Source organism: Gambusia affinis, linkage group LG01 (assembly GCF_019740435.1).
Source record: "Gambusia affinis linkage group LG01, SWU_Gaff_1.0, whole genome shotgun sequence".
Taxonomy (NCBI): Eukaryota; Metazoa; Chordata; class Actinopteri; order Cyprinodontiformes; family Poeciliidae; genus Gambusia; species Gambusia affinis.
Window position 1 is genome coordinate 37,279,031 of NC_057868.1, and position 21,638 is coordinate 37,300,668.

The 21,638-nt window shown below is 36.8% G+C and overlaps 2 protein-coding genes across 3 annotated transcripts in view; one reads left to right on the top strand and one right to left on the bottom strand.

The window, feature by feature from the left end:
* The first annotated feature begins 7,805 nt into the window (after window positions 1-7,805).
* olfml3a (olfactomedin-like 3a) lies at window positions 7,806-16,563 on the top strand. Its single transcript, XM_044116229.1, has 3 exons — window positions 7,806-8,120; window positions 11,801-12,110; window positions 14,357-16,563. The coding sequence occupies exons 1-3, from the start codon at window positions 8,010-8,012 to the stop codon at window positions 15,139-15,141; spliced, it is 1,206 nt and encodes a 401-aa protein (XP_043972164.1). The 5' UTR covers window positions 7,806-8,009; the 3' UTR covers window positions 15,142-16,563.
* A 605-nt stretch (window positions 16,564-17,168) lies between these two features.
* Window positions 17,169-21,638, bottom strand: part of syt6a (synaptotagmin VIa) — a 77,534-nt gene continuing 73,064 nt past the window's right edge. Inside the window, exon 7 of one of the 2 annotated variants that reach the window (XM_044119674.1) lies at window positions 17,169-21,021. In XM_044119674.1, coding sequence (XP_043975609.1) covers window positions 20,950-21,021 — 72 coding nt within the window. In that variant the 3' untranslated portion in view covers window positions 17,169-20,949. The remainder of the gene's footprint in view (window positions 21,022-21,638) is intronic. The other variant, XM_044119682.1, reaches the window with a different exon arrangement.

Sequence of the window (21,638 nt, forward strand, 5' to 3'; positions counted from 1 at the left end):
GAAAATCAGCTCCTTTAGTGGCATCTGAATCATCTTTCGACTGTTTTTCTTAGATGATTACAGGGTAGATTAAAAAAGCCTTGACCATTTACTGTTGATATCCAGCTTTTAAAGGTTTGAAGCCTTGCTGTGCTACGGTGTCACTAATAAGATCTTGACTATTACCTGGAGTGACAGGCAGAGAAAGGGAGGAGAAGGACTGGCTCCACACTGTTCAGTCATCCAGAAAGGCCCCAAGCGGCAGGGCTAACGCAGGTCAAGTGATTTGGCGCCTCGGGTGTATTAAAGCTCTTTACAAGAGACTAAAGGATTTACATGGCCTCACCCTCTTGGTCTGGGCTTTTATATGACCTGGGACAGTGCTGGTACGCTTTTTGGACCCTCTCAATCAATACGAAAGGGTAATAAAGAACGTCGCCTTTATGGGTGTTTAGCTTTTTGTTTAGCTACAGAGGAAGGAGGTTTTTATGGTTGTGTTTGACTTTGCACCAGGCATCAGGAGCCAGACAGGGATGCAAGGTTACATAAGATCCTCTGCTGGATGTCACTCCCACACATTGACACAAAGACAAAATCCGCACCCAGATCCACACAAGTTTAATCACCGTAATGGCTAAAGCTTTGGAGGAGTTACTGTAACCTCATTAAAAAGTAATTTTCTATAAATATTTTATGTTCTAACTTTTTTTTATCCAATTATTGCAGGTGTAATTGTGGTCCAAAGTTTACATAAACCCACTCAAAGTCTTATTAATGACTCTGAATTCCAGAATCATCATTTCAGACTACTGTAGACCTAATGTGTGTCACCACTTGCCATGGTTGGAAAAAATGGCTGACACTGTTTACATGAAAAGAAACCAACAAGCTGACCTCTTCATATTGAAAGCTAGCTTTACTTTTTAATGAACTTAAAGAACATTGACCATAAATGTTGAGGCTTCAAAACTGACTCCATTGAGCTTTTTTTATTTTATCTTTTTGCCACAATGACAAAAGTATCAAAAGAGTGTGTCAGCATGATGATTTATCACTTTGTCCCAATTGTCAAGTACAGTGACGGCAGCACAATGCTGTGGTGCTGTGTTTAACTTACATTTTAATTTATATTTGAAAAACTAGAACAAATCCTTGTTGTTTTTTTACAGCAACCTCACTTATTTGTCACTTCAATGTGCTGCACATCCCCACTTTACGACAAATACTGATAAATAAAACAAGAAATGATTCACTGTTTTTCTTGTAAAACTCGTTATTCATTCTTAGCAATTTTAAAGATGTAGTTGCAGATTAAGACTCTGTGTACTCTGACATGACTTTACATGTTTTGACAGGATGTTTTATCTGAGAAAAATGTCTTGTTGTTTAAACTGAAATGGAAAATTGATGGTATTTACATTATAACTCAGGTGCTCCTTTAAGGGAGTTTATTTTCAGCATTTCAGCTAAACTTCACTGAACTTTAAAAGATTAATTCATCCATCTGTTGTCCATACTTTGCAAGTTTCTGTAAACTATTAGCCATGCAGGGAGGCCTCGTGGGATTTGAACCCACGACCTTTTTGATGCAGTACACATTTAAAGATATTATTCTTTTCCATCACCATAGTGGTAAATAATTTGACAATTTGCTTGCTTTATTAAGACAGAAATCTTGTATTTGTAACAAAACTATACGATTATAATTTTTAATTAAACACCAATCAGGATTTTCTTTAAGCATACAAATTTTGTCTTTTCTTTGAGGCTTTGACATCCCCAGTTTGAACTACTTAGCATTTTGTTTTTTAAAAACACATAACACATAATAGGCAAAATACTGTGTTGCAAGCAATTTAATAAAATGTTCTTTTTATAAAACATCAAAAGACTTAAGAAATTGAAAAGTAATCTCAACTCTTAATGAAAGCACATCTTCCTACTTTTTATTGTTTTTAATTCTTTGAGATTTGATGTGGAAACCAAAGTTCAGAGTTAATTAAGGGAAGATATACCAATTCCAATCCCTGATCAGCTGATTGGTGCATCTCTGGTTATTTTATGTGTAAATACAAAGTGAAACGTTGAGAAGATATGCACATTTACTTTTTATTTCAGTCCTTACTATATTTAATTTTTTTGTCTATATTAAGCCATTATAATGTCAAAATCTTCAATAATGCAAAAGGTGAGGAAGAGTTTCTTAATGTAAAATAATTGTTTAACAAACCAGAAAAAAAACAGAAATCTTTTTGACTCTTCCAGTATAAAAACAGAAATCTCATTTTTAGACAATGTCTGTCTACAACTCTTTAGCAAATTAGCAAAATGGATAACTTTTTTATTCCTAATCAAGTTCTTTTTTCAGATTTCTGCTAATTAAGGACCCATGATGTTCATTTTGTTGACACTGCAACTCTTAATTTGAATTCAGAATCTGTTTGGACTATTCACAACAAGTGAGATGCTGCCATCTTGTGGTCACGTTAAAAAAAAAAGGTCACAAATGCAACAGCAGGTTTTAAAAAGCCTGCTGCAGGATGTCTCTGTTCCTTTGTGTGAATAAATTCAATCAACAAGACGCTCCCTGAACAAAAGGAACAGCTGCATCCTTCTGTAATTCATTTACAGCGACTCTGAAAAGGTTATGAGAGCACAGTTTGCCAATACTTGGAACCTATTGAATCCTAAATGTCAGGACACAAAGATGCAATTAGGCATGTCATTCAGTCCAAGGCTCACTATGAAGCTTTAAAAATAAATAAATGAATATTATTTAAAAGTGAAATTAAATACATTTTAACTGTAACTTCTGGTGCATTGAACCATGTATGAGTTTTGCAGACTTTCGCGGGTTAATGCCGTCGGTCGCCTGCTGCAGACAGGCAGCATGTTCTAGATTAGATCAAACTCCAGGTTGCCCATTTCGATTCTAAATGCAGCCATTCTGGACTTTGTTACCATGACGACACCCGCAGTCTGGTCTAATGTCTGGCAGCGTAAAAATAGACAGGGAGTTGTGGTTCAGTTCAGGACTCGCTGGGATGATACTGGATAATAGACAACAAAATATATATATATTAAAAAAAACATGATTAGAACAGACATCATGCTGTATCTGGCACTGGCCCCCTAATCAAGCCCTGATGATGAAGCAATGAGCTGTTTTGTGCTCCCTGAAGTGCGCTCAGCTTAATTGCTCACAGCTTGATGTGCTGTGGCTGTGTCGAAACAGGGGAAAGAAGCTTGGGTGGGCAAAGGTCAATGTTTGGAGACCCCCTCACAGCTGCACAAAAGCCACAACCTGAAAGAACTGGACTATAAACTGGTGCAAAAAACATAAGATTGCACTTTTAAATTCTAACCTTCATATGTTTTGTATGTATCTGGGGCTTTTGGTGAGGGTAGATTTAATAAATGATGAAATGGAAGAATCTGTGAAGTTGTTATGAATACTGCAAGTCAGATTTCAATCACTTTAAAACGTGGAAGGCCTCATGTACAAAGAATACATAAGAGCGAAGATGTAAGTTCTTTTCCAGGAAAAATATCTAGTATATCTGTAATAGCATGTCTGTGGAAATGTGCAAAGCTCCATGGCAACATCATGACTGGCAAATACATGTTTCTACAGTTATGGGTCCACTGGCAACACTTAAATACTGTTAATGGTGTGACAACATTTATTGTGCACACCAGAAGCCAATAAACTGCAAATGCAATAAAATAAGAGGAGCTTATTGCATACGCAAAGTGGAAAGAAAATGATTTATGAGTATTACAAGATGTTTCAAATGGAGAAGTTCAAAACAAGATGTTTTAGAGACATCTATTTATTTGTAAGGGTAATCATGTAGGATATGGAGTAAACGGTGTGCAGCCCGAAGTATACAGCTGTTTATCTTACTGGGTTTGGAAACAGTTGGCACATTTTAGATGGAATATTCTAGTTAACTCTAAGCAGATAAATCCTGCAGTGTTGGGTGATGTTATATGCTTCTCATGTTAATTGAACTCAAGTTCATTCATTCTTTGAACAGCATGGAGAGGAACAGACTACTAGAAGGTAAAGTGTTGGATGAGTGATTTCTTCGTTAGACTTGTTTATCTGCAGTAATATTAATGCAAATGTTGCACATCAAGCCTGATAATTTTTCACGTCATTGGATCAATTGCATGAGTTCCTGTTTCTGCTTGTGTATCTCAGATCAGGGAGTGTTCAACTCACATCCCAGAAATCTCTTCTTTCTACCTGTAGATATGACAGTTGATCATTCAGAAAGACAAATCACATGTGAACAACATATTTACACTGATTAAATGTTTAGGATCAGGTGTTTTCACATAAACTCTGTTGGGTTGCCACTAAGTAATTCTTGCATTGAACAGTGTAAATATTATTGATATTGTAGTAATTATTAATATGCATATGCTTGTCGCTATGGTTTCTTGGTTTTGTTTTTTCTTTCTTTCTGCAGGTGTAGAAGCAGAGTTCTGTTTTCCTGTTTTCCCTCTATCCTTGTTTCTCTCTTCTTTTCTTTCCATTTTAACATTTTCCCTCACCTTTCTCACTTTCTTGCTCCCTTTTCTTTCCATTTCTTTGATCATTACATTTTAAATAAACCCAAAGCAATTTGGGTTTTGTATATACTTCAAATGGAGCACTGTAGTGAAATCTTTAACTCTTTGCTTTTGAAAGTAAATTTGTTGGCCACACTGCCACATATAGCACTTTAAAAAATAATAATGAATTAAATAAACTAGGACATATCCAATAATGAGTCTCCTATTACTTCTTCGGATCTTAATTTCTCTTTGATTGGGATTTGCAATGAATTACACTTGGATAGATGTGTAGACACAGTGTCAAACATCTGGATTCATTTGTCATTATACCAATTTCTTGAATTAAGTTTACACCATATTTAAATTAAGCTGTGCAAGAGTAGAGAGATTCCAGGTCAACTACACTGTCAGTGTACCCTAGTGAACTCGAGGATAACAAAAACCCCATAAAAAACCATTCAGAAACGATTTCTAACCATAAACTTTTGTCTCTTTTAAGTTGTGTGTCTAACATTTTGTCATCAAATACTAGAGCATTTTGTAGACTGTAACAATGTTCTGTGGAAATATATTGACATCTATTTATTGAATTTAATAGTTACACCGAGAAGCTCCAGCAGCTTGTCTGTAGTGATTCCGTTTGTAATGCGCTAATGCTTCACGAGCGATAATGCATACATTTTGCTCTAGTCGAGGAAAAGCAATCTCGTTCCCAGTAGCAATGCAGCCCTCCTGACTAATTCTGGCTGTGAAACTCAGAGGAAAGCCGCATAATCAGAGCAATAAGGCAGATCAGCCGTGGGAAACCAGTGAGGCCAGAAATATGTGATTCTGGTTTAATGAAGCAAATGATCGACTGAAGATGTTGCTCTTTTCTCAACTTTTACATAACTATAGTTTTAGTACAAGCCGAAGACATTGTTTCCATCTTATTCTTTTTCTAGTGGCATAGTTTGTTTTCATACCTCACTTCACAATAAAAAAAATCCCACTTGTGGGTTCTTATAAGTTTCATAGTAATGAATTGCCTTTTCTAGTTTCACTCTATAATTATGACCAAAAATTATAATTCTAGGCTCGTCTTTCCAGTAGAGTTTTTATTTTGCTTTTGTACGTCACTAAAACTTAGAGAAAATTGGTTACTTTTCTAAAAGTTTGAAAAGCAAAGCTTAAAGATAAGGACAACTACTTTAAACATTATTAATGAAGTAAATGATCTGTGTGCTTTTAAATTCTGCAAACCTGCATGATTAATGAGAGAGAGTGCACTTTATCTTTAATCAAAGCAGAGATTTGTCAAAGATTGATCATCCTTTTAAAATTAAAATAGCTCAAGCAAAAAAATAAAAAACAAACAAAAAACATCTGACTCATTACAATTAAAAATGTCTCAGACGTTCAGGCCGTCAAAGAAAAGAAATTCCAGAGGGAGTTTTAGCCTTGCAGGAAGTGTTTAACTATATTACTTAAGATGCAAAATGTATAAAAGAAGTTTATTAATTGTCATATTAACTGAAATTTACATCCTTGAGGATGAAACCTCCATCAAGAACATTTAATCAATCAATCATTTCTTCTAGTCTGCAGATCCTGATAATTGTGACTATGGTAAAAACAAACAAACAAACAAAAACACCCCAAACAAAAAGAAAAGTCCAATGATCTTCCAGGGCTTACATATTTCTAAAATATTTATTTATGTATTTTCTAGAATTCACAATGCCATGCACTGTAATGAGGTTGTCAAAGAGTTTAGAAAATAAATATCCCTCATATATATCACACTTAACCCAACTTGAGTAATTGTTGCTGAATAGCTAAATCTTCTAGAGCTACTCAGAGAGAGATTAGAGATTGAGAAAGATTTCGCTCTCACACTCAATCTCTCTTTTTCCCTGTCTCTCTTTTTATTATATATATATATATCTATAAATCCATAAAAAATTTTTAGCTTTCAGTCATTTTCAACTTGATCTAGCTGCAGCTATGGGCAAGATTAAGCAAGTCTGCCTACTTGCAGTTCTATATTTCAGGATTCACTTATTTGTGGATTCTTTTGTGGAACGTAACTAAATTATTTGCAGAAAATCTGACAATTTGCAAATTTTTGGAGAGATTACCCACATAATGATGCAGCTTGGGAAGATTAAAAACTTTGGTGTAATGCTTCATGGTGTTGAAGTTAGATGTTAGTTTCAGTTACAGTCTTGACTCTGCCTATCAATACATATTGAGGCATAATTTGTGTCTGAACTAATAAAATCAGCCGTTATAAACATTCAGAGGGAATCTTAAGTACTTCAGCTACTACCAGGAATTCACTGTAACAATATGTAGACATTTCCTTATTTGTAAATATCAATTCACTTTCCATACTTGATAAGGCTGATTTCTTATCTTGACAATAATGAAGAGCCGCCAACTGCCTGTGTGTCATTTCATATTTGTACCCCATGGAAATAGTAGGCGATGAATGCATAAATTCATTCAACTTCAGTTTTCCAGTTTGTGATTGCACTAAAATGCAATTTATTTTAAGACCTTTTTCCACATATTTGCCATAGAGTTAAAAAAAATGCAAGGAGAGTGCTGCACATGATGCACATGATCACTGAGAGCTTTATTGAGAGCAATATTCTGGGTTGCTTTCCCGTTTCATGCGGTTGATGCTAAATTCAGCATCTAACATCTGCAGCCTCAGTGGAGCTGAATATTCATCAAGCCATCTAGAAGCACAACTTGCTTCCCTGCAGCCTCTCCATCTCCAGGCTTCACATACTGGCCATTATGAGCTGCCCACAAAGTACTTACATTAGTGAAATACAACTTTGTTGCTCCAAGGAGGACCCTGAAGGACATCCAAATACAGTAGGTATTATTGCAAAGTCCTGGTAATGTTTATGTTGCGCTATTGTCAGAAAGTGACTTGATGGAGCAAAGGTTTTTTCAGTCATATTTGTCACACTATGACAAATAAAATTTCACTTGAAAATGAAAATGGAAAAAGTTTTGTCTGTGAAGTGAATCAGGAATATGTGGCATTCAAGATAAATCAAGTGAAAGACTGATCTGTATGTGTCATACGTATTTTCTGCATGCTCAAGCCTGCTTGTACACCTGAAACAGTACCAGTGCCACATGAAGCAAGCACATATGCACAAAGTGAGTCCACTTTCCTAAGGAAAGAGCAAGCTAAGAGGCACAAAGCTCCTCCCTGAGAGTTTGTGAAAACATTCCAGCAAAGTCAGAGCGGTCAAAGAATCGGAAACCCTCAGAGTGGCCTCCTACTTTCTTTATCTTTCTCACCTTTTTGCACAGTCCTTCTGTTATGGCACATTGTGTTTAGACATTGTGCGACCATTATACACTGTTTAGCAGTGGAACACGGCAGAAAGAGAAACCTGAGGAGTCCTCTTCAATCTGTGAAGACAAAGAAACTCAGATGTCCCGCTGATCGGCTCACAATGAAGCCGCTGTTCATCCTCCTCGTTTCCTGTGCCTGGACTTTAATTGGAGCTCAGAATTACTACCAGGCACTGATGGATTATCTGGAGAACAGATTGTTGGCTATTGAGGTAAGAAACAACCCCCCTTTTTAAAATGACTTTTGACAAATGACTCTCTTTAAGTGGCAGCACAGATTTCTCTGCAGTCATTAGAAATTAGAGAAACCAGTTGATAACCTTCTCCTCCTTTTATTCGAGTTTAATGTCCTAATTCATGCAAACTAATTAATGCAATATCTGGCAGGCTCATCAACTTCCCTGGAGGCTTTGGGAGAAATAACAGTTCATGCATGCATAGCTCTCCTTCTCATGCAACAAGCAGCTTCTGTCTGGCAGTATTACAACATCTTCCACGTCTAAGACAATGACACAGTATTAATGAGTACAATCTCGACCTTTGCTGGTGTTGCATCAAACATGCCAGCAGTCTAATAGAGTCTGCTCTGCAAGGTAGAATGAAGCTCTGCAACAATGAGCAGCCTCGAGGTGAGGATCCAATTTCAAAGAGTTTAAAAGTGAGGTTACATTCAGCAGTATGTCAGAAAAAAGAGAAGGCTCAGTTTGTGTGAAGGAAGACTTGGCGTGCACAGAGTGTGATATGAAACACAAGAGGATTATATGTCAGCCACTCTTACAACCCATCGGCTGTTGTACTTTGAGAAAACCTCTGGGAACATCAGTCAAGTGTTGTGGGGTTTGTGAGGGTAGCCAAAAAATGAATATCCAAGTCTGGCTGTCCTGAGCAGAAAGCGGTTCTTTGTCTGAATTCAATCAACTCACAAAAACCTCACACTTAAAAAGCAACATTAGTGCATTAGATTTGACTGGGGCATTTACAATGCAAAAGTATTGACACCTTTTAGACTTTTCCCCATTTTGTCACAGGGCAATTTTCAATATATTTCATTAGAATTTTTGCTACCAAGAAAAAGTAGCAAAAAACTGTAAGATGGCGTGAATTTGGAATTCAGGTTTACACTTTATACTGCAAATTCAGTTGCACATCCATCCATCCATCTATCTGGAGTATCCAGATGGACCCCATCCATGCACATGCAAAGTCCATGCAGAAAACCATTTGGCTAGGATTCAAACACAGGACCTTCTTGATGCAAGACTATCGCGCTACCACCGGCTCCACCATGTGCACAGATGTTTTATAGTTTTCTGGATACATCTCTATCAACTTTGTGCATTTAGAAACTGAGATTATTTTCCCATTCTTCTTTGTAAAACAGCTGAAGTTCACTCAGATTGAAAGGAAAGCCTCTGTGAATGTCAGTCAAGACTTTGTGCTATTCTAACTCAGAAAAACTCTTTGTTGTAAGCCATTTTATTGTACATTTTGCTGCATGTTTTTGGTCGTTTTCATGTTGGTAGGCAAACCTCTGACTTGCTCTCAAGTGTTTTGCAGCATCTTTGTCTAAACTTCTCATCAACTGACTTCTCTGCTTTTCTGTGCCGTCTGAACTGTATTCCTATAACATGATGTTGCCACCATTTTGTTTCCTTATGGGGTTCGTATCTTTATGTTGATGTATAAAGCTGGTGTATATCCGTTCTTTCTGTTTGTTTGAACAGTGATCTGTGAGATTTGCAAAGGTTTGTATTTGTTTCTTTTAAACTAAACCTGCTTTAAACATCTTCCCAAATAGGGCTTCAGAGTAAAGTAGAGTCCATGTCAATGCACACTTAAAAAAAGAATAATTTTGCTCTCATTTCAAAACAGTCCAATGCTTTGTCTTAGTCTATTTTATAAATTCACAATGAAATACATTAAAGTTTATGGTTCAATTGTCCAAAACCACTTCTGCAAACCTGCACATGCATTTATAGAGGTTCAGATATTCTGCTTATCTTTTAAATTACTCTTCAAATGAATACTGGCACATATGGTTGTGATGCAAAAATACATTATCTATGAACAACAGTTAAGCTCCAGGCAATTATTTTTTAAAATACTTTCAGCCACTATCTGCTGTCTTCTACTTTTATATAAAACAGCAGTTCATCAGCAAGCTTTAAATGTGCTTTCCCTTCCAGTCGACAGCAGGCCGACAGGGAGCTAAAATGGAAAATGAGACCTGAGGAAAAGCAAAAAAATGACAGAGATTGCAGTTATTACGTTTTCCTCTGAATTACTTACTTGTCACTCTCATTGTGTCAGTGAGACAATACACCACATCGGTGTATTGCATTTGAGACGGTGATGATGTTTTGGTAGATTGGAAACACAAACCTCCAACCCTGGGAGACTTATTTTAGGAAGCGAGACGAGGAGTGAAAAAAGGTGGCGGTGGTGCCAAAGTCTTCCAGGTGAATGTTAAGGTTCCTAAGACATTTAAAGGGGGACTTACTACACAATGGAATGGAATCTGCCACATTTTTTTGCACTTTTGCACACGCTTTCTGCTTTATTTCTCCACTGGATCCACAACACAGAGGACACATCGATCAGGTTGAGCAGCTGCAGCCATTTAAACCTCTGATGTATGAGGTTTCACCACTCAAAAGGTTAACGTCATAACTGTGTCAGGCTGGACAGGGGTCAGCAGCATTTTCCATTCACAGAGACACAAAATAAATCTCACCTAGAGCTGCTAAAAAATGCAATAAAGTGTTTTATTATAAAAGCTAAAAGTAAACTAAATGTTTTTAGATTTTAGAATAAAATGAAGCCTCTATTATAAAATTTAAAAAACAATTTTGTAGAATGAGCTGAGCCTTTTCAACAAATATGCAAAATGAAAACAGATAGGTAGCATAGTTTGAAGCCAGTTGCTTTTACAAGCCTGTTGTAGCCATTAAAAACAGATTTTGAAGAAGAACTTATGGAAAAACTTATAAAATGACAATTTCCGTGTGCATTCTTGATCAAAAACATTTCCTTTTTGGCTTTGTAAGAGCCACAGTGGCAGGCCAAAGCTGCAGGTTGAGACCCCTGGGCTAAAATCACGCTAGTAATTTTGACTCGGTCTCTTTAAGTGATACAGATGTTCTTGGAAAACTGTGGTGGATCGTAAAATATATTGTAATGATTCATTTCCCCTCTGGAAGATTAGAAAACTTTGACAGATGTTAAAATATATCCGATAGTAAAATTAGTACAGGTTGTCCATCCAAATATTTACTCCCTTAAGTAGGAGAAACTACAAAGATAATCTGTGCCATATGATGCCATGCAGCCATGGCATCATAAAGCTGCATTGCATTAAATGTCTCATTAAATGTCTTTTTTGATGTGGTATAGAGAAAAGTTAATGAGAAACAGTCCTCTTTCTGTTATCAATGTTTGAAAAAGTACTAGTTCTGCTGGCAGATTATTTAAAAGGACAGCATTATGTAAAATAAACTTTGTGTTGTCTCCCTCCCCTGCAATTTTCCCACTCAGCTCCTTCAGAATAGCCAACAGTAATTAGCAAACACCTAGTGGAACTGCACATTTGCTGAGCTAAATATCAAGGCCACTTCTCAACTAGAAAAACTAGAACTTTTTCATCAGTATTAAGAAATTCTTGACTTAAAAAATTATCCTATGTCTTGCTGAAAAGTTACGTGTGAAATAGTTTTGTCTTATTTCAAGGATACTAAGATATCTGTACCGGAAACTAGACTAAAAATACTTGGTTTGATTTTCTGTTTTTGTAGTGTCCAGTATTGACGGTCAGATTGGCATACCTGAACACAAAAGAGAAACCTTCCCCTGCTGTGCAATGTAACATTTACATTGCTCTCCTCCTTACTCACAGGACCGCATGCAGCTGTGGCATGAACAAGCCCATCAATACCGCACAGAGATGCTGGATTTTAAAAAGCTAACATCAGAGGCCATGACGGGGATAAAAAATGACCACAACATGATGTTCAAAGACCTGAAAGGAGCTTCTGCTCGAGTGGACCTTGTGGAGAGGGAAATGGACTATGTGGAGACCCAGAATTCTCCACGGGCTTGTGCAAACAAGGCTGAAAAAGTGTTGGAGCAGGAGGCCTGGGGTCTGCAGGAGAGAGATGAGGTGGAGGAGGAGGAAGATTGGGAGGAGCTGCAGTCCAGAGTCTCTGGTGAGTTTGAAGAAGTAGGCTCATACTTCAGCCAAACAACCTCTAGAGATATTCAATCTTTCAAATTTATTCACGGCGAGAAGCCTAGAAGAGTCAAAACCCATAAGTTTTACAGGAGTTGTGCTCTGTATTACCCACATTACACATCCCACAGGCATCACATCAAACATTTTACAAGGTTGCTGTCTTGGAAAAATTATGCCTCTGGAAAACAGGGAGACAAACATAACAAGTGCTTCTGAGTCTGTGTGGAGTCATGTTTCCCAGCCAAAGTGTGGTCATATGCAAGTCATTCATTTCTGCACAAATACTCTCCTGTTTGAGGAACGTATTCATCATCATAATCCTCACATCCAAAAATGTGCTGCTACACAGCTGCTACAATACAGTTTTCACTCGGGCTGTGCAAGGAATTAAAGCTTGTTTAAATCATGATGAAGGTTGAGAGAAGGGCTTTGAATTTCTACAAGTATATACGCAAAAGCATTTTTACCTCTTGAACTTTTTCATATTTTGTCATGCAGAAACTTTATTCAATTCTATTGGGACTTTATGATAGACTAACATAAAACAGTACATATTTGTGAAGTGAAGGGAAAAGATAAATGGTTCAACAAATGTCCTGAAAAGTGTGGAGGGCATGCTTATCCTAGAAACACCTTTTGCAGCAGTTTAAACTGCAAATCCAGCTTTGCATTGATAGAGATAAAAGATATATTACCCCAACATGAGTATTTTTTCAAAGCATTGTACTTCTTCAAAGAACTATAATGTTTTTCTTCATTTAATGTGTGCTAAATGAATAATTAAGTTACTTTTTTATTTTATGTTTTATTTTTATCACAAAGCAAATGAAGAAATATTGATTGTTTTAATACACCAACTGAAAAAATTAATAGATAGTAGAAAAAAATCAATAAGACATAATGAAAGGATTATACACAAATATTACCAAACCTCCATTCAGAATTATAACGCTGACATTTCATTTCATGTTTGTTAAAGACTGAAGTCAAAGATGGTCCAGGAATGAGAAATCCCTCTCTATTACGTTTTATTTGCTGTCAGAAGCTGCAGAAGGACAGAAAACTGCCCTGAGGTCAGCAGCGCAGCTCTCCATGCTCATGCTCACAGAAATGAGCTTTGTACATAGAGATCCATTGTGCATGTCTGTGAAGTGATCCGGAACAATCTTTTCTCCATAGAAGAGCCAGTTCAGATCTGGAAACTTAATCCTGATGTGGCTCTGGGACAAATGAGGGTGAGGATGGGTGACGCTCGGTGACGACTGCTGGGAATTTTCTTCTCTTTTTTGTGGTTCTTCAGAGAAAGAATTGTGTTCTGATATTTTCCTTTACAGACAGCATCTTTCATCTGTCTATGAGCTGTGCTCAAGCTTCATTCATGATGAGTTTGTGTCTAATTTTGCCCCAACTTTGTACTTGACCCAGATTTGAGATCTAGAGCCAAGATATCAGTGACTGCAGGCTGGAAACCCACATTTCCTATTAAGAAAAAAGCACTTCTCATCCAGTCAGACAGCTGGAGCCTGAATTCATTCTTTATTATAATGTGAACATAATCTGTTGGCCATGCCTACTGGTCCATCTGGTAAAAAGGTGTAGAAATGCGAATCCGTTTTTGTTGAAGTGTCATAAGGCTAGAGTAACTGGTTGACATGACTGCATTTATCACAGGTGTCACAATTATTTCTGCTCAGAATAGTCTTTTTAAAATAAATATAACTGAATAACTTCTTTATCATTTTACAATATAATGTTTTTGTTGTAAAAAAAAAAAAAAAAAAAAACGTTTCCAAGAATGCCTGATTCTTCTATATTCCTAGATTTATGAAATATTTGCATTGGTGCCTTTTTCCTTTTTTCTTCTGTTTTCAAATTATGCAGCAATCTGTTTTTTCACAGAAACTTCAGCCATTTCAGTTTTTTAATGCCACATTAAGTAGACTGCTAAACCTGTTTTATGATAACACTGTATCAGTAAAAACCAGTTGGTATGATAAAGTCTATCTGCCAGCTGAAGTGCCCAACCTTTGCAACATCGCAGCTGTGCAGCCAGCGGCTCCTTTCATTCCATAATCTCATTACAAGTGTTGTAAGCAAGATGAATATGAAGCAGAAGAAGAATGGTTGTAAACACATGCTCACTTTTTTGTATGTTCCTGTTAAAGCAAAATCCTAATCCTCTTCTTTGTGCTTACTTGTTTGTTTGTTTTTCGCCTTCAGACTGTATGGAAATCATCTCTGGCATCAGATCTGTGAAGATCCTAAAGAGAATAGGAAGCCCCAAGGGAATGTGGACCAGAGATCCCAAATCCTCCAAGCTTTATGTTTTCAATGGCACATCAGGAGACACGGTCTACGAGTTCAAATCCGTCCTTGACTTTTCCAGATCCTTGGGAGTGGCTGGGAGCAGGATGATCCACCTTCCCTCTAAGTGGACTGGTCCTGGAAGTGCTGTTTATAATGGCTATTTGTATTACATAAATCAGGAAACTGATACAGATGTGCAGGTGGTTAAATTTGACCTGGTTAGTGGTTCAGTGACAGACATCGCTATGTTCCCTATGGAGAGGAATACTATTCTTTACACTCTTAATCCTGAGACTGTTGCAGACCTTGCAGTCGACGATGAGGGCTTGTGGCTTCTTTTCACCCCCACAGACAGTGAACCAAACATTAGCCTCGCTAAGATGGACACTTCCACGCTTGACATAGAACAAATCTGGGACACCCGGTGCCCACGGGGGAACGCAGAGGCGGCTTTTGTAGTGTGCGGGACAGTCTATGTCGTTTACAACACCCGCATGGCCAGCCGATCTCGAGTTCAGTGTGTGTTTGACGTGAATGACATGATGCTAACTGAAGAGGCTCCTCTGCTTTACTTCCCCAGGAGGTACGGAGCTCATGCTAGTCTGAAGTACAACCCCGAGGAGAATCAGCTTTATGGCTGGGATGACGGCTACCAAATCATTTACAGACTCACTATAAAGACGAAACTCTTAGCTTGACAGAAGAAAAATAGGTTCATGTTTAAAAAAACTGAAGGACAGTAGCGGTACATTTCTTCTATCTATTCACATAGATTTGCTTTGAGAAGAAAAATGCATGTTCATATTTTCTAAATATGGTTGCTGTGCAATAGAAGCTAACCCTAACCCTAACCCTTGAATAGGTTAGGAAAGGTGCATGGGCTAAACAAAACATGTTCATTACAAAATCACTCTTAGATATATTAGATTTTAGTCTGCTCGCTTCTGCCTATTTCAAGCTCTTTTCAGATTGTGCTAGGGCTGCTCCAACTCAGATGCTCATTTATACAACCATACGTCTTTGAAAAGCAGAAGTGGAGCCTCCTGTACAACCAACAAGAATGCAGCAGGTTGTTTCTGAAACAAAACACTTGTCTTTTCCAGCAGGTATTGTACTGTGCATAAAACCAGCTGGCCAAACATCCTTGGTGCCGTTAAATATTTGACAATGGTTCTTTTATATCACTGTGGAGGAATTTCCACCGGGTCTTCTTTACAGAATTTCAATTTAAATTGAAAAAAGATCCAGACAAAATTAATTCAATTAAGTAATTTTACCCCTCTAAATGTGAACTTACTAGTGCGCTCTGAGTCTCAGTCCCTGCTCAAAACCCAAGTGATTGTGAGCCTCAGCACTCAAACTGATGGCCAAAACATTTCCAAACATAATATCACTTTTCTTGGCTATCCTTAGTGACTACTCCACTGTTTAGTGTTAACATAGAAACCTTTGGAAGAAGTTGATCTAAGTGTCTACTTTGATGTATACAGGATATGTACAGTAAAGTAAAAGAAAACAGAAATATATGTTGTCAGAGTGGGCTGATATTTACTGGGAAATGCAAATACGTCAAAGTTCACTTCCACTTTCTGTTCCTTCTGCCAAATAAAAATGTGTGAAGTTGCATAAATGATTTTTTGGAAACGTTTGTGATTCTTCAATTAGAGTTCATATGTGGTCTCATCTCCAAGAGGGAACAGTTTTTTTTCCATGATTTTCCATATTTTAACATTTGTTTTGAAGATCTGAAACACAAAATGTAGCCCCCCCCCCCAAAAAAAGGAAAAATGAATGTAAATCTGAAAAGGAGCTAATATCTTTTATGGACTTCTAAGTCAGACTGATGTCAGTTTAGAATTCTGCTTCTAAAGGAAGGGAATATTCATTGGTACAAGAAGAGTAGCTGTAAGATTATATGTAAGCAGCACTTGTGCATAATATGCAATATAGGTGGAGTCTCAAACTTGAAACATTGATTTTTTTCAAATGCCAAAGAAACCCTTAGCCCAGTGGTTCCCAAAGTGTGGGGCGCAATACCATTGGAGAGAGGTGGAAGGGGTGGAAGTGGTATGGATGAATGAAAAAAAAAAAAAAAAAAACAGTTACAAAAGTGTTTCACTGTAAAGATGGTTTGTAGTGTGTTTTGTTGCAACCTGAAGTGTGAAATAAACTTCAATGGAGTTTGAAAACAAAATATGTGTTTAGGTTTATGTGTGGTTGAACGATGTGTGTGCCCAGTTGATTTCTTTTTTTGTTTATTTTGGAGGAGGAGGTTTTATTGGAATCCATAAAGGGCCCCAAAAGAAAATCTTTGGGAACCACTGCCTTAGCCTGAGATCAAACTACACTACAATAAGAGTATCAGAAGGATTCTGTTTATGTAAATATCAGTGTGGTTAAATTATTCCAATGTGCAAATGGAACAAACTAACTAGCTTTTGAAGCATTGTTTGTGTTTTCCTATGTTTGGTATGCATAGAAAAAGGAAGACAAAAATAAAGCCCAACCCTAATTCATGTTGACCATGTTCAGCCAGTTTGTTAACCCAGTGCGGGTGTTGTCTGTATTTTTCTCTATAAAACCTGCTTCACAGAGGCCCCTTTCTTTAGTCTTTTAATCAAAGAAAAAGACATCATGTCACGCTCCATGGGAAAAAGCACAACAAGCTATTTTCCTGATGGTTGTTTTTTTTGAGAAATAAAAACTGGTGGAGAAAATACAGTTTTGTATTTCAGTTTGACTTTATTACACACTGGATCACTGAGTTTATCTAGAACCCATTTGTCTTAATCAACATCTCTATTATTACAAATACAAAATGTTTAATAAAAAATTTTAACCTCAGAGCTATTTTAACATTTGGAAAGGATTACAAGATCATATCAACAAACAGTACAATATTAGGCAAAGCTAGAAGGTCTTAAAACAGTCCATAAACTGAGGCAATAGACCCAACAGGTTCCACCGACGATGAAAACACACCACATTGTCAGAGAAATATGACCATCATAAAATACATTGCTTTTGTTTTAAAAAAGGAGCAGAAACAACACAATAATTCACTCAACTTGTTTAGATAGTAGAAATCTAATAATGCCATTAGTCTAAAGAAGAACTTCAACATTCAAATAACTGAATTACAGCAGCGTGTTGATGCTATGGTAGAATACGTCAAAAACAATGCACTGACTCATTCTTGCTCTAACAAGTGCCAATTAGAGAAATGCCACCGTTATGTTGATGCTGACCTGTCCGCCCGACAGCTTCCCCCGCTCTGTCATCTTAGGCTTTCAGTTTAACACCAAGGTGCCAAACGACTTGCTGCGGGTAAATTTAGCCGCTACGGAAATGTCTAAAACAGACCTTTCTGGGTCTGCTGAATCCATCTGCTTGTGTCCTCATGTCTGCCTCCGATTTTCCCATGACATACTCTGTGGCACAAAGTAAAATGCATCTGTACAAACTGTACCAAGCTGTAATCTGTGATTGTTGTTAAGCAGCTGTCCTGCCAGGTATCATCTCCAGATTGCAGCGCCTCATTTTGTTTTCTAGATGTGTTAATAAGGAGCTTGACATCAATTACTGCATCTGGAGGCTCAAACTGAAACACAAACTGAAACGAGACGCAACAGGAAATTGGACCTGAATAACATGTTTTGGTAAAAACAAACCTGTTTATGATCTTTTTTTAAAACGATGTCGGAGAACACAGAATAGAAAATCTCACAATGTCATGATCATTTACAATATAATAATTTCTGTATTACAACATAAAACAATCATAAACTGATACAAATACAAGATAAATGTGCTTTTATCTTACAGCTGTAAAGTTTTTAGAATTCACTGCCTTTTATGTCTGCTTGCTAACAAAAGACTCCGTAGCATAACAATAAATCAGATTACACAGTTAGCAGACGCTGCAGCAGATGGCTGTTTGCAGAATCTAAAAATGAAAGCGAAGACTCTGTCATTATCCGATATGAGTCGCTGCCCGATGTGAGTTACCTACATGAAGGTGAGCTACAACCACACTTTATGCTGCTCTTTCTATTCTGAATAGATTTTGAAAACTTTCATTTTTTTGTAGAGATATGAATAAACAATATGTTTTGCTGTTCATCTCTAAAAGTTGCAAATCTAAAAGTTGTAGTAGTTATTTTGGGATATAATGTTGTCATACCTGTATTTTTTTATTTATTTAAAATTTAAAAGCAATACTTTCAATACATAAAATTTTATATAAGTATTTAAAACAAATGCATATGTCTTCTAAATGGAAAGACAGACCAAAACAATCTGTCAATTAAATTAGAAATGTGTTAATAATAAAAATAAGTAAAAATGTGTATAGTTGCTTTTATTAAAAACACAAAAGTATGATCTTTCTCCTATACCTTTGGCCCATTGATGAATTTTTTTGATACTTACAATTGAGAAAAATAACATGGAATAAACACTTTGGTAATTTTCACATAAAATAGCTAATTTCAAAGAATATTATTTTCTATTCTCTCTACTTAGGATAAAAACTGGTAGTTGGGCTATCTGCTCAGTCAGTCAGTATTATTGAAATATTTTTCACTGTTTAGGAAATGTAAATTTTAAAGACCCTGAACAGTAATTGTTTGTGCTGGAAAGGTCAGCCATATTGTTTTCATGTTGTGAACATTTAGGATTATTTTCTAATCAGGCAACTGGAATATGTGCAACTTCTATTTGATAGTGAAACCTTAAACGTGACTCAAACTGGGAAGAGACCTACATCACATAACAGATTTTGCAGGCTACCGTAAGCACTAAACACTAACAGAAATAGAAACTTTTACAGAAATTTTTAATGTTGAGCAAGGAAGATAGAAACACCAATGTGAAATGGTTAAACAAAAACATACTTGCTTGCCCATTATAGTTAAAAAAAGTTCTCAATTTCAACACAATCTAGAGCTCTTATCAAAACACCAAACGACAAGAGCTAATGTTGCTAATCTCATTAGCTAACATTGCTAGCTAGCATAAAAAAAGGTTTTAATTTTGCTGTGTGGAAAAGTTCCACTCTACTTGGTTTGGTATAACTGCATTTTGTTCCGTAAAACATACTACAGCCTTTTCGATTTACCTTTGTGGGATGATAATTTACTGGTAATTCCCCTACATGGACCTAACTGATTATTTAGCGAAAAAATAAACAGAAAAATGTGGCATGTGAAAAAGAAAAACGGGGGAACATTTTCACTTTGTTTTTTTCTTTTGTTTCTTTTAATCATGATCACAAACCACAAAAAATACCACAAAAATTCAAAATATCCTTTTTTTTAAATTCTACTTATGTTCTTATTTTATATTCTTTAATTTAGGAATGGAAAACAAACAGCAGAGCACCTGTACATAAAAATATTTACATCCACCAAAATAAGTAACAAAAATAAACCTAACAAGGAGATAAAAGTGCTTTTTTTTATAGTGTATTTTGGAAGAAAATCAAGCATTTCTGTTTTATTTTGGAAGAAACTGAACACCAAGGTGATAAAAGGTTCCGGTGTTAAAAGTGTGCTTGAAAAGTCCCTGTTGACGGAGATCTTTGCACCTCTCTTCATTAACAGCTTCACTTGTTTTTACACAAAGCGTTTTAATATTTGTTATTTTTAACAGTGTCAGACTCCTGTGCCTTCGTGACAATGTAAAGTTTGTAAGTTCCCTGAACTTTTGAACTGCAGTGGAAACCAGGTTGCTCAACTCTGAATTCCTGTTGCCTTGTTTTGTTTTTCTTTTCAGATTTTGAAAGCTACACCGAAGAGATACTTGAGGTTTCAGCCTGACCCTTCCTCTCATAAATAAAACAAACATCTTAAGCTATAATGAAATATAGTATTTTAAGCTAAATACATTTTAAAGCTAATTATATATATAAATAATTTAAAAAAGAAATACTATATGTTAATTCAGGACTGCAAAAATAAATGTGAGTGAGCCATAGACTTCTAAAACAGCTTGTTTTTAAAATCATCTCTTTTTTCCCTTCCTTGGCAATGCATGTGCTCAGCTTCCCTTTGTGAAACATCTGCTGCTTTCATGGAGTGATATCCAACAGGGCTTTTTCCATCAAAGAGACTCCATGGCTCATAGTTAAAACCTCTGCTTTTCCAGGTCCTTTGTGATGCCAACCAGCTCGATTTACCTAAGCTTGGACAAATCAACAATCAATGTCTGCAGACAGGATTTCCAGCCAGTATCCTAGAAAAAAATGCTAGCTTCAGGCCATCACACCAGCCACATTGAGAAAAGTCTGAGCTTCTCTTAGCTTACAGACAGAAAGTCCTAGTTCAGTACTTGGGAGTGCTCTGGGACTAGATTTGAGGAAGTGAAGGATTTGGGAGTGAGAGGTAGAGAGAGAGGGAGAAGGGAGAGACAGTGGGATTGTGTTTTTCCTCAACCATACAGACAGGAAGTGGATCAAGAGGAGGGAAGAAACCCCTTCTGGGCCGTTGGATCACAGGTAGCTCATCTCAGGGACTAGCAGGGGGCCTCGGTGAGGGGCAGGAGCCCTGGCTGTCAAAGCTGGCAGTTCTCGCCTTCCACTGTGGGACACACAAAACTCAAGACAGTTATTCATTTGGCACACACTTCTGTTACAGAGCAAACAGAGAGGTGCTTCAAGGACAAACTGTGCTGTGAAAAAATAAAATAAAACTATATTTTTTTATCTAAAAACAAAGAACTTTGTCTTCATTACTTAAAGCAAAAAGTTACCTTTTCTCTGTTACATTTGCTTGAGCAACTTTTTGAAAAAAAACAACAAAAAAAACCAAAACTACTTTTACCCCTAATTTACATTACAAGACCCCACTCTGCTACGGTAAATATGCACCCATTATAGTCAATGACAGCATTCACACTGAGTGCACATGGCGTCGCACTTCTGCAGAACCGATTCTGTTTTGACCCGACAATTCAAAGATCACACTCCTCCCAACAGGAAAATGCATGAGCACAGCATTCGTATTTTCAAAATAATTCACCAAGGAGGGAAAATACATTAAAATTGGAAGTTAAGAACTACAGTATTTTATGACATCACTCATCATGTGCAAACTCTCATGTCCCGTGCATGCTTCATGAAGCAGTTCAAAGCAGAATGGAGAAGAGACGCAAGTTGTATAAATTGGGCTGCTCTGGAATGGCTGCAGTTCACTTG

What these genes read in the sequence shown, in the direction of transcription:
- olfml3a (XM_044116229.1), top strand. Translation starts at nt 8,010, where the DNA reads ATGAAGCCGCTGTTCATCCTCCTCGTTTCCTGTGCCTGGACTTTAATT. An exon ending in ACAGATTGTTGGCTATTGAG is followed by an intron (nt 8,121 to 11,800) that starts GTAAGAAACAAC and finishes CCTTACTCACAG; the next exon opens with GACCGCATGCAGCTGTGGCA. An exon ending in GCTGCAGTCCAGAGTCTCTG is followed by an intron (nt 12,111 to 14,356) that starts GTGAGTTTGAAG and finishes TTTCGCCTTCAG; the next exon opens with ACTGTATGGAAATCATCTCT.